At 43.5% G+C, this 12,588-nt stretch overlaps 1 protein-coding gene across 2 annotated transcripts in view; it reads left to right on the top strand.

The window, feature by feature from the left end:
• Positions 1 to 6,147: 6,147 nt before the first annotated feature.
• The window catches only part of SNX1 (sorting nexin 1), a 60,404-nt gene continuing 53,963 nt past the window's right edge, over positions 6,148 to 12,588 (top strand). Inside the window, exon 1 of one of the 2 annotated variants that reach the window (XM_089663965.1) lies at positions 6,148 to 6,315. In XM_089663965.1, the coding sequence (XP_089520091.1) occupies positions 6,196 to 6,315 (120 nt within the window). In that variant the 5' untranslated portion in view covers positions 6,148 to 6,195. The remainder of the gene's footprint in view (positions 6,316 to 12,588) is intronic. The other variant, XM_089663966.1, reaches the window with a different exon arrangement.

Raw genomic sequence — 12,588 nt, 5'->3', positions numbered from 1 at the left:
AAGACAGGCTGAACCCGTAGTCATTCTGCACATGATCTATTTGGTGTGTATTGCTAGAGAGGTTTTTTTTTTCCTTGGGAGAGTGCATGTGTTCAGCACAGGGCCAATCAGCATGGTCCAGACAGAGGTCAGGGGATTTGTATCCTCCTACAGCAGACAGAAACTCCTCCTACAAGCTTTAACCAGTGCTCTGCTGAACACTGATAGAAGTCACAAGACTGCTCTAATTGCTGATGAGAAAAGGCACTTAGCAGTTTATATTTACTAAAATAATTGCACTTTCATGTTCTTTGTGCTGTAGGAGACCAGTAATAGTGAATGCAGGGTCCTGGGCTTAGTAACACTTTAATTAGAACAAAGTAAAGAAATTCCATAAAACCATTAATACAGATTGAACAAAAATAAATACTGTCTGTACCTTTCTCATCTTCTCAGTCCCCATCAGAATCCTCCAACATCAGGATTCCCATCAGAGTCCTCCCTTACCACTATCCCCCCCACCAAAAGGGTCTCCATCAAAGTCCCCCCTTACAACGGATTCCACATCAGAGTTGCCCCTACATTAGGGTCCCCATCAGAGTCCCCCTTTACATCACTGACCTAATGAGAATCTGATCTTACCTTACATACATGCAGCGTGGCTGTAGCAGCAGGGCTGGAGCCAGGAGGCAGACCATGCTTAGGTGGCAGAAGATCCATCCTCCTTTGAATGCTGGGGCAAGCATAAGCATGTGATTGGTCGTTAGTGGACTGCTGCTCACCTGCAGTGAGACCTATGTGCAAGCACAGTGGGCCACTGTTGAGGATATGCCACTGACCCTAGCTATGGGGTAGATAAAATGTTGTAGTAGGCTCAGGGGTGGACTGACAACTCATGGGGCCCCCGGGCAATAGGGGATCATGGGGCCCCTGTGTCCTTGCCCAAACTCAAAAAAGCCTATGAAAAAGGTACCAGGGGCATCTCATGGGGCCCCCTACTGACCCCAGGCCCTCGGGCAGTGCCCGAGTTTGCAAATGGTCAGTCCGCCCCTGAGTAGGCTGCATTTGGTCCATGGGTAAATTTTGGAGATCCTTGATCTAAGGGATGATGAACACAGGAAAGCTACATTAGCATAATTCATTGGTGCACTATAGATATAAAGATGCTGGTGGAAGAGCCCATCTGCACTGGTAGTATTTTCACCTCTGATTGCTTTTGAGTCTTACAAGAAAGAGCAATAAAGGAGTATTGGTTTAACCACTCTCTATATAGCAAAATAGGTAATATGAGGTTAATGTACTATTCAGATCACTTAACAAAGTGAAGTTTCAGGGAAAAGGGAATTTTAACTTAGAGCATGATGTGTAGATGTGATAACTTCAATTATCCAATCATATGCAAGCAAAAATCCTGTTTTGTAATTTTATCTGCAAATGATTGTGTATTCTTTGCAAAGTATTTTGTCACTTAGCTTTTCACTTTGCTTTACCTCATTCACTAAGCTAAGAGAAAATTAACCCCGCATTAGACGGTTAATGCATAAATGCAGCTTTAGCAAATATACTAGCAGTTTACATAAAACTGAAATAAAAAGGTGCCGCAAATTAATTGAAAGACTGACATTTGTAACAGAACATTCTGATTTTTTTTTTTAATAATCACTGATGTTCTGTTTAGCTATGTACATACACTTATGTACCTGTAAATGCCTTATAGACATTTGTTAATTCACCATATCCACCCCATTTTAAGGGTTTTGTTTTTGTACCTCTAGGTCTGACAACCCTTTGAAATTATTGAACTAAATGATAAAGATGCTAATGTTATTAGTTAAAGAGACCCTGTCATCAACTTAAAAACTTGCAGGTAAAAGCACAGCATAAATAAATGCAAGGATTTTTAATGCTTGCTTGCAGAGTGTTTTCTTTCCATAAATGATTTTTTATTCACTTACACTTGGAACATTCACTCAAGAAGAGTCAATCTTCTAGCAAAACGTCCTTTCCTTACGTCATAACACTCTCCTCTACTGGGATTGGCCCAGCTCCTCCAGTGCTCCCTACATAACATTTTTTGTAGCAGCCAGGAAAGGGGAAAGCTGCAGAGTGTCATTTAGGTGACAGTTCTGAGTCTGTTGGGACTACTGACATTACATCCAAGATGGTAGCACTCACCAGCAGTCTCAGGGCTTTTGTATGTCTACACAGGGGAGGCTTTTATAGGTAAATGACATAATTAAAATAGATTCAATTCACATATAATCTCAGTGGAAGATTTTTGTTAAAATACATGGACTGGTTACATGGCCTTTTAACCAGTTGTGGACAATGGGCATACTACTTGCACCCAATAAAATGTATTTGAAGTACAGAGGGCAGGGGCATATTTACCACAAGGCAAACAAGGCATTTGCCTAGAGTGGCATTTTTCAGGGGGGCAGTGCCATCCCCCAAAAGAAGGGATGGAAGAAGGGACACACTCAGCATGGAGACCAGGTGGGATCTGAGAGAGACTACGGGTTGTTTGATGGTGTATGCAGAGCCTTTCTCTTGTTCCCAGGGATGTCCAGAGCTATGAAGGTGAGTGTCTTCTCTCTCGCCAGGGTGGGGGGAGGTTGCCACTGTATGGGGGGGGGGGGTGGTAGTGGAAGGCTCTCTCCGGTGGGGGGGAGGGGGGGCTGGGGTGTTTTTGGTCAATGTCAGGCTCTCTTCGTGGGGGAGGGGTGGTGTTGGTCGGTATCAGGTTCTTTCCATGGGGGGGGGGGGCATCTACCGAATTCAAATATTCCTTGTGAAAAATTATAATGGTAAAACAAAAGGGCCTGGATTGGAGAACGTCTAAGACAGTGGTGGTCAACTTTCTTGATATGGGGAGCCTCAATTGTGACCCCCAACATCACCAAAGGGCCGCACATAAAATTCAGTGAATATTCAGTGTCAGAGACAGCAGACACACAAAACGATAAAGTCAAAGACTATGGGCATGATAAAAGAGATTGTCAGACTGCAAACATAATACAGGACATGGTCAGTGATTGTGCACATGATACAAGATATGTTAAGACTGCAGACATGATACAAGAGATTATCAGAGACTGTGGACATGATACAAGAGATGTCAGAGACTGTGGACATGATACAAGAGATGTCAGAGACTGTGGACATGATACAAGAGATGTCAGAGACTGTGGACATGATACAAGAGATGATCAGAGACTATGGGCATGATACAAGAGATGTCAGAGACTATGGACATGATACAAGAGATGATCAGACACTGTGGACATGATACAAGAGATGTCAGAGACAGCAGACATGATACAAAAAATAGTCAAAGACAGCAGACATGATACAAGAAATGGTCAGAGACTGCAGACATGATACAAGAAATGGTCAGAGACTGCAGACATGAAACAAGAGATGGTCAGAGACTGCAGAGAGGATACAGCAGATGGTCATAAACTGCAAACATACAACAGGAGATGTTTAGAGACTGAAGACATGATACCAAAACATGATCAGAGACTGCAGACGTGCTACAGGAGACTGTCAGAGATTGTGAATATGCTATAGGAGTTGTTGGAGACTGGGAACATGCTTCAGGAGACAGTCATCAGGAGACATATTACATGAGACTGCTTGGGCAACAGAGGTCTAAGAAATATAAAGTGAATTCTGCAGTCCCCAGAGTTCCCAGGATACTGCTGGAAGGCAGCACCCTTGCTTAGGTGTCATAGGCGGAAGTTAGGGTGCAAAGTTAGTCTTCTCTTCTAGTGTGATTTTGTAGAGGTGTGATAAGATGTTTTTACATGGATGGAGAGCCACTAAAGTTAAGCATGCCTTGCATTTTGGTAAAAAGCTCTGCTTTAACTACAAAGAATTCAAAACATCTGGTGGTGGAGCACTTTACCCTATTCTCCCTGCCATTTACATGACAATGACTGCATATCTATTAATCAGGGGATAAAATTATAATGAAGGAAAAGTGTCAATGTCCAGTTCAAGCTAAGGAAGTAAATACATTATTGGGCTTACATGGGGTGTCCATTGTCTACACTTTGCCTTACTAACCCAGCAGCTAATGGGAGGAAGGACACTGGAGGGTTCACATACAGCTAATCAGCTGGTGCCTTGGACAATTCATAAGAAGCATCAACAGCAGGCAGCCCAGGTTTGTCCTACGTAGATTTAAGGTGTACCTGTTATAAGCTTTACTAACACGCCTACAACCTTATTTTCTTGTTTGAAATAACAATTTGTGAATATCTCACATATTGTACCCACATTTATGTCATTAATTGATCAAATGTTCAAGCCCAACTCCAGAAGATTAAAAAATAATCCCAGCCAGTGAAGTTATTCTTGCACTGCAAAGGTTAATTGCTTGTTTAGGTCTAGGAGACATAAAAAAGAAGATCTACTTACACAATCCTCTGCATTGCGACCAGGTCACATGGTGTCTTCTCCCCTATGTTCCTGCAGTCTACGGTCCTGACATCAAGAAGACCAATGCAGGGTAGATAGCCCTGCATTGGATGTGATGATGCAAAAGGACCATCAACCACCAGAGTCTGGGGAAATACCATCTACCGGAGGAGTGGAGGATTGGGTAAGTGAAAGTGCTTCTCCCCAAGACTAAATTAGCACTTAACCTTTGCAGGGGGCACAGCCAAATTCCAAGGGATAATTTTAAAATTTCATGGAGTTGGGTTTGAAAGTGCATGCAAAGCCAAACGTTTTATATGTTTTGGATACTAGATATGGTAGGGAAGGGTTAACCCTTGTCAGTTTATCTTTTTTGCTGTCCATGTCCCCTTAGGGTGATTTCTCATCATTTCCTGGAGACACAACAGTAAGTCAGAGGAAATCTCTACAGTATGAGGGATATATTGCCTCTGAATTAGGTGTGAAGACCAGAAGTTTAGAGAAGCAGCACTGAGAGAGCAGGAGTCAACAGCATTGAAAGTTGTAAACCACAAGTGCTGGGATAGGAATTTTACACTCACCTTTGACAAAGGAGCTAACCCCCTTGCCACGCTAACAAAAACAAAAAAAATGAGCCTTTAATAAATATTAGTAATAAACTTTAAAAAAAATTGCGCAAGATAAAACATTTCAGCTAGCACCATTTTAATCTCCAGGGTCTCTGCTTTCAGAAAATGTATACGTGTGTGTGTGTAAACCCAGGACCCTGCATTCACTATATCTGGTCTCCCACAGTACACAGAACATGGAAATGCAATTATTTTAGTAAATATAAACTGCTAAATAGCTTTTCTCTTCATCACTATATAGCAGTTTTGTGACTTCTCTCAGTGCCCAGCAGAGCACTGGTTAGATCTTGTAGGGGAAGTTTTCATTTTCCCCTGATTGTCCTATGAGGCTGCAGGACCCCTGAGCTTGTGTGACCTGGACAGTGCTGATTGGTCCTGTGCTGATCACATGCCCTCTCCCAAGAAAAAAAAAAACTATCAATACACACCAAACTGAGCATGTGCAGCTTGCCCCAAGGCTCTGTTCTATCAGCAAATGGAGTGAGGACAGTAGAAGTTGAGGATCAGAGGAGACAGGATCAAACAGCCTTTTTACACAATGCAGAGGATTAACCCCTTAGGCTCCACAGTGAGTATAACAAGCATGCTTTACTGCATATACAGACTGATTTTACTGTTGTGGGCAGGGGCGAATTGACAACTCATGGGGCCCCCGGGCAATAGGGGATCATGGGGCCCCTGTGTCCTTGCCCAAACTAAAAAAGCCTATGAAAAAGGTACCAGGGGCATCTCATGGGGCCCCCTACTGACCCCGGGCCCTCGGGCAGCGCCCGCGTTTTCAAATGGTCAGTCCGCCCGATTGTGGGTTTACTAACCCTCTAAAAATGAAACGATTGCCTGGCAGGCAAAGTGGTTAGAAGTGATAATGGTTGTCAATGTGACATATTTCTTATATTATGTAGTTATTATGACATATGTATTTCTCATGTGACTCTGAACAGGGAATGACACGTGAAGACTGGAAGTTGGGCGGAGGTCGCACAGGCAGGCAGTTCTGACTTTGGAATCCCGTCTACACGCTATACCCCATACTGACCGCACGGGGCCACTGTCGGCCATTTGTTTTGTATTTTTCCTGTCGGTGACGTCAGCCCGGCTCCGCCCCCTGCCCGCTACTCTCCGGAGTTCCTGTGTAATCTTCCCGCTTCCGGCTGCTCGAGTGATGGCGGATGAAAGTGGAGCCTCGCAGCGGGATCCCCCGGAACTAGATGAGGATGAGGAGGCTGCGGGCACTGACAGCGACACCGAGGGGGAGGACATCTTCACCGGGGCTGTGAGTGGCGTAGGGGACGGTGCTGACGGGGGCTGTGAGGGTCCTTCCTATGGCAGCTGCAGGGCTGGGCTCAGTCCATGACAGGCAGGGAAGTCCCTGTGTGCGGGACTGATGGCGATCATATGGGAGCTGCAAGGTCCGGGATCGCCCTGTGTGCTCACTTCTCTATACTGGGGAGGAATTAGAGGAACATGGCGACCAATCAGCTTCTCGCATAAGCTTGCTCAGTGAGGCGTTGTAAATGAAAGCTGGAAGCTGATTGGTTGCCATGCACAGCTGCTGCAGTATTGGTCTGTGATGTATGCTGTCTTCTGGAGGCTCTATAGAAGGTGTGCAGACTGATCTGTGTAAATGAAGGACAAGGACAGAGTGTGCGTGCTAGGATTGTAGAGATGTCACGTGATCAGAGTGCTGTGACCCATGACAACCAGACGGGGAAGATGCAGGTGGTGGGGGAGTACATGTTAGGCCTGTGACAAGCCAATGCAGCATGATTTTATATTCAGTCTGCATTTGAGGTCACTTATAGGCAGGGGCGGACTGACAACTCATGGGGCCCCCGGCAATAGGGGATCATGGGGCCCCTGTGTCCTTGCCCAAACTCAAAAAAGCCTATGAAAAAGGTACCAGGGGCATCTCATGGGGCCCCCTACTGACCCTGGGCCCTCTGGCAGTGCCCGAGTTTCCAAATGGTCAGTCCGCCCCTGCTTATAGGGCTCATTCACACTAACTGTTGAGGGGTGGTAAAACCTTGCATTTTACTCACATTTTTACCAACCATCCCATTAGCTGCAGTGGCCAGTGCTGTGACCATGATGCTTTGCTGCTACACCAGGAAATCTACCCCCTGTCACTTTCAGTGGGCATAGCACCCGCCAAGTGCGACCTGTTGAAGTGTGGCTGCTTTGCAAGCACTCCACAACAGCATGCTGTGCGCTAGTGTGGGGTTCAAGGGGGCTTACAGCAGGCAGTGAAGAGGTGATGCAACTCCTCTTCACTGTCTGTCAAATGCTCTCTGAAGAGAGATCCAAACTTGGATTGCTCATCAGAGATGTGAATGTGCCCATAAGGTCTTCTCACGCTGCCATGTCTGCACTGAACACAGGTAACAGTTGCAATTTAAAGTGATACTAAAGGCTTAACATCTTCTTTTTCAGTAATAAACATGTCTATACTTACCTGCTCTGTGCAGTGGTTTTACACAGAGTAGCCCCGATCCTCCTCTTTTGCAGGTTCCCTGCCGGCTCTCCTGGTCCCTCCAAGCAGCTTGCTATGGGGGCACCCAAGGAGGCACGTGTTAGAAAGTATCAAAGCTGCTTTTTTTTTTTTAATTATGTCTTTTATAAAATGTTTCATGACAAAAACACAACAAAATGTCATTTATATTCAGAATGCAAACTTTTCGCCTAAATTTCCCATTCCCACCTCCCCGTTTCTGGCTACATCACCCAACCCCCCCTTACAACTTACCCCGGTCCATATACCTCTTCCCATCTCTTACAAACAATCCAGTCCATACCTATAACCTTTCTCCTCAATCCTTACTTCCAACTCTTCCTTTTCTTACTATGCTTTCTTTCCTTCCAACCTTTCTTTTCCCTTTTCCTATTTCTACTACAGCCGTACAAAATATTCCCTTCAAAAGTGCCAATGCTTCTGATGTGTATGAGCCCTAAAGGTTCATTTATGAATGTGATGCTATCTGAAGGGTAATCTTCAGAGAATCACTCTTCAGAGGGCTTTTTAAAGGTGGTGAATAAGAAAAACTTAGCTCTCTGCAAGGGCACACAGAAAAGAATGTTTTTGTTTGTGCTCTGTTCAATCTTCCCTGTAGCTGTCACCTACATTGCAGCGGTGTGTGGAAATCATGCAATATTGCTGCATTTTTCTGCACCGCTCCCAAGGTGAACTGTGCGAAAACACCCGCAGCTGGGAGAATCTGATAGTGGGGTCATCGGTGTAGCGGGAGGACCATTCTCTACGTATGGCTCTCTTTTTTGTAATTGCCCCATCCCCCCCTTCCATTGCACCGATCACCCCTGACTGTCAATTCCTCCTGCTGCCTAGGCTTGCTGTGCACTCCCCTGGTCCCCCCTGCAGTGCTGCCAGTTTGCTTCCTCCCCTCTCCCCCTGCCTGCTGCAGGGGGGGGTGTTGGGACAGAGAACGGGGAAGGGGTTGATAAATATGTAATTTACTGCCCCCTTCCTTGTCTGCATGAACATGTAGAGTGATGCGTACTGGTCGCTCACTCTGTTCATTCATAAGTGAAGCATACTAATCTGTTTACTATGCTTCCATTTATAAACGAACAGGAGCTTCATTTATAAAGGGACTGGGGAATGTGTTCTGAGTCCCTTTCTCTGCCCCCCCCCCTTCACAAAAAACAACTAAAAAAAATAATAATGTAACAGTTTAAGAAAATAAATTAAAATGTGTAAAAAAAAAAAAAAAAAAAAAAGAAACTAAACTGTAAAAAACCATTGAAAAAGAGAAAAAATAATAAATGCAATCTCTGCCCACACACCTAAAGCATTGTGAAAAAAAAGTAAAAAGAAAATATTTATATAAAATAAATGACAAATGTGCAAAAAAAAATATTTGTAAAAAAAAAAAAAAATGTGAAGTGAGCAGTTTGTGTGTCTGGAGTCGCCTGTTGCTCTATAGGGACGCAGCAGCTGTATGAACACAGCTGCAGGTCCTAATCTGACAGGTGTGTGTGGCCCCCGAATGCACAGTGTTTGGGGCTGTACACGTGCATCCACACATCTGTTAAATTAGGACCTGCATCAGTGTTCATATAATAGGAAGAAGGGTCAGCCGTACACCGGAGGATAGATGAATGTAGTGTGTATTTATTGATCCATAGGACACACAAACCACCAGGACATGCATACAGGACCTGTTAATGCATTTCACACGATCTCATGCTTAATCATTATGATTAATGATTATTATGATTAAGTACAAGATCGTGTGAAACGCGTTAACAGGTCCTGTATTCATGTCCTGGTGTTTTGTGTGTCCTATGGATCAATAAATACACGCTATATTCATCTATCCTCCGGTGTGCGGCTGACCCCTAATCCTGTTGCATGGTGTGTGGTGGCGAGCCAGAGCCTGCACCTGTTGTGGATTGATCTGGATTGTTTACTTGAGCTGTATATCTCTGTTCTTTGGATTCAGTGTTCATATAGTTGCTGCATCCCCACAGCATAACATAGGATTCCTCCACACAGCTCCTGCTACATTAAAATAAATTGGTTCATGTTGTACAGGCCACAGTACCCATGTGAATGAGCCCCAAGACCTCATTCACACACAGAGCTTTGTTTTTTACCTCCGTACTGTTTATATCGTTTAGATTTAGCAGGAATTGTGTAAGTTGTGTCCACTAATAATGATTGTATTGAATTTTTTTTGTGAAAAGGAAATGATGACACAGGAAATAGCTTGCAGAAATAAAAGCATCTAAGTGCAATATGAGTTTATAAAATGTGCATAAAAGCACAGGTAAACGCACGTGATTCCATATAAGTTTTTATCTGCATTTTTAAATAGCACAGTCAGCAGGATGAACGAAAAAGGAACAGATTCCTCCATCCACACATTCGCGGTCAGTAGAGGAATCCTCCCTGCTTAGACAGTGGGGGTGATTTACTAAAAATGGAGGTGGAGCTGTGCATAGAAAACATTCAGCTTCCAGGTTTTAATATCAAAGCTTTAAATGACCAACCTGAAGTTAGAAGCTGATTGGCTACTGTGCACAGCTGCACCAGATTCTGAGGGCTCTAGTTTTAGTAAATCCTCCCTATTGTATTCTGACAGTAGCAGTGGCAGAATACACTGATCAGTGGCTGCAGTCATTGATCGAGAACTAGCTTGTTCTCTGGAAGCCAATCATTAGATCAACTTCTGTTGAGCGGGAGCTGCCACACATAGATCAAATTTTGGCTGATCCCAGCTAAACCGGCTGTATTTGAATCCATCTATGGGCAGCTTTAACAAGTATTTAACCCTTGAAGTGCAGTGTAATTTCCATAGTTGTGCTTTGATTAGCCAGGTCTGGTCAAAGAGAAGTATAGCATTTGCAAAAAAAACCCCAATATATACTCGCTTAGGTGGATGCAGCATCGATCCAATGTGCATCTGTTCCCCGCCACCTCTGCATTGAGAACTGAGCGATCAAAGACCATTGATGGGTCAGTTCTCCCCTCTGCTCTGAACACAGAGCCCTGACTGTCAGTCATCAGCTCTCTGTTCCGCCCCTCCAGGGCTCATTGCAGCACTGGTCTGTGGAGGGGGTGGCTCAGCCTCCTAGCAGCGCTGCGGAGTGGCTGACCAGTGCTGGTCCTGGCAACTGGGTGGTTCTCAAATGTAAATATGGGATTTTTCCCGAGCCTGGACCAGCTGAGTAACATTAACTGATAATGGGCTTTAGCCTCCCGTTGTCTGAAAATGGATCACAGGAGTGCAGAACGAATGGCACTTCTGTGATCCATAGGAGATGTATAGCCGAAAAAGCTTTGGCCATACTTCTTTCATTCTGTTTTCTAAATAATTCCAGAGGAAAAAGGGACATCCCAAAAGTGGTTGCAAACTCCCATCTGAGATAGTGCAAAAAAATGTTTTTACAGGAAATCTTGCACTGTTGCCCTTGAGAGTTATTGGAAGCAACAGGGTGACATTTCCATAAAACATGACTTTTGTAGCTGATTTGGGTGAACTGGTCCTTGAATTAAGTAAATATGCCACTCTCTGTTTTGGGTAGATTTAATTACTGACAGGGATATGACATGAGTAATTCCATTGTTTAAAGTGACAACTAGGAACTGTCTGAAGCCAATCCAATTTTTCCCTCTTGTTTTTGTCACCATCATTACTGTTTGTATTACTGACAAGTTACATTGCTAAAGAATTTCTTCATAAGCTGAACTTTCGCAAGACTACAAAGCATTTGCTGATGTGAGCCATTTAGTGGGATGCAGGAATTATCAAACAAGTCAGACATTCTTCATTGGAAAACAATAGTCAGCTTTTTCTGACCTCACAGACCACCTCCCCCCACCCAGCATCTAAAGCACATGACTAAAACATCCCATATATGATGCCATGTGCTGGATCTCAGAAAAAATCCAATTCTCCTCCGGTGACTTATAAAGTCCACAGTTGTGCTGTAATACAAAACCTGAGGGGCTAAAAGCTAAATACTATTACATGTAGTACAATTAAAAGATATTTTATAGTAAATGTATATGTGCAGAGATATTGTTGGGTCTTCTAGATGTTACAAATGTGTACTGTTAGAAATGAGTAAATCTTCACTGAAAACCTCTGCAGATATGTATATACAGGCGAAACTCCAAAAATTAGAATATCATGCAAAAGTTCATTTATTTCAGTAATGCAACTTAAAAGGTGAAACTAATATATGAGACTCATTACATGCAAAGCAAGATAGTTCAAGCCGTGATTTGTCATAATTGTAATGATTATGGCTTACAGCTCATGAAAACCCCAAATCCACAATCTCAGAAAATGAGAATATTGTGAAAAGGTGCAATATTCTAGGCTCAAAGTGTCCCACTCTAATCAGCTAATTAAGCCATAACACCTGCAAAGGGTTCCTGAGCCTTTAAATGGTCTCTCAGTCTTTAGTATACACTAGAAATGGATGGCAAAACATTTGTGTATCGATATAAAAAAAAAAAAGGAGAAACAGCAGTACACTGATCTTCCCAGTGAATGGCTCTGTCTGAGTGTGGGAAGGTGGGGGGGGGTCAAGGCCAAGTCTGATCATTGGCGGAGAACAGGCTGAGTTCCCACCATAGCTAGAGAACTGACCACGTTGTGCTCTCATGCCTAGTGTGGCCAGTTTTTAATAGGAAAGCAGAGAGACTGGCAAGAACACCAATCATTTCTCACAAAGGAAATAATACAAAAAGAATAGGATACTTTTTCATCCAAGTACATGGTACAGCAGGCACATACGGTATCAGGAGTATGAAATGTTGGGTTTGCATATTCTGTAACAGTCATCAAGCACATTACAATCTGACAGTGCAAGCTTTATAGAATCAACTTTAGATTTACCCAAACTGTAATATGAGGACCTACCTAATTTGTCAATCAATTTTTATCCAATGAGAAGCAGGCATTGGCACTGCCAATCAGTTTGTAATGTGTGTGGTGAGCTCAAGGCTGACCATACACTATACAGTCTGATTGTAAAATCTCTCCTTATTTAATACTAATAAAATGATCTTGTAGCTTTGTCTTCATAT

Source organism: Staurois parvus, unplaced genomic scaffold (assembly GCF_062004578.1).
Source record: "Staurois parvus isolate SC_StPar_1 unplaced genomic scaffold, SC_StPar_1.0 ptg001805l, whole genome shotgun sequence".
In the NCBI taxonomy this organism is placed as follows: Eukaryota; Metazoa; Chordata; class Amphibia; order Anura; family Ranidae; genus Staurois; species Staurois parvus.
Note: the sequence above shows the minus strand (reverse complement) of the source record. Positions and strands in the feature narration are given on the sequence as shown.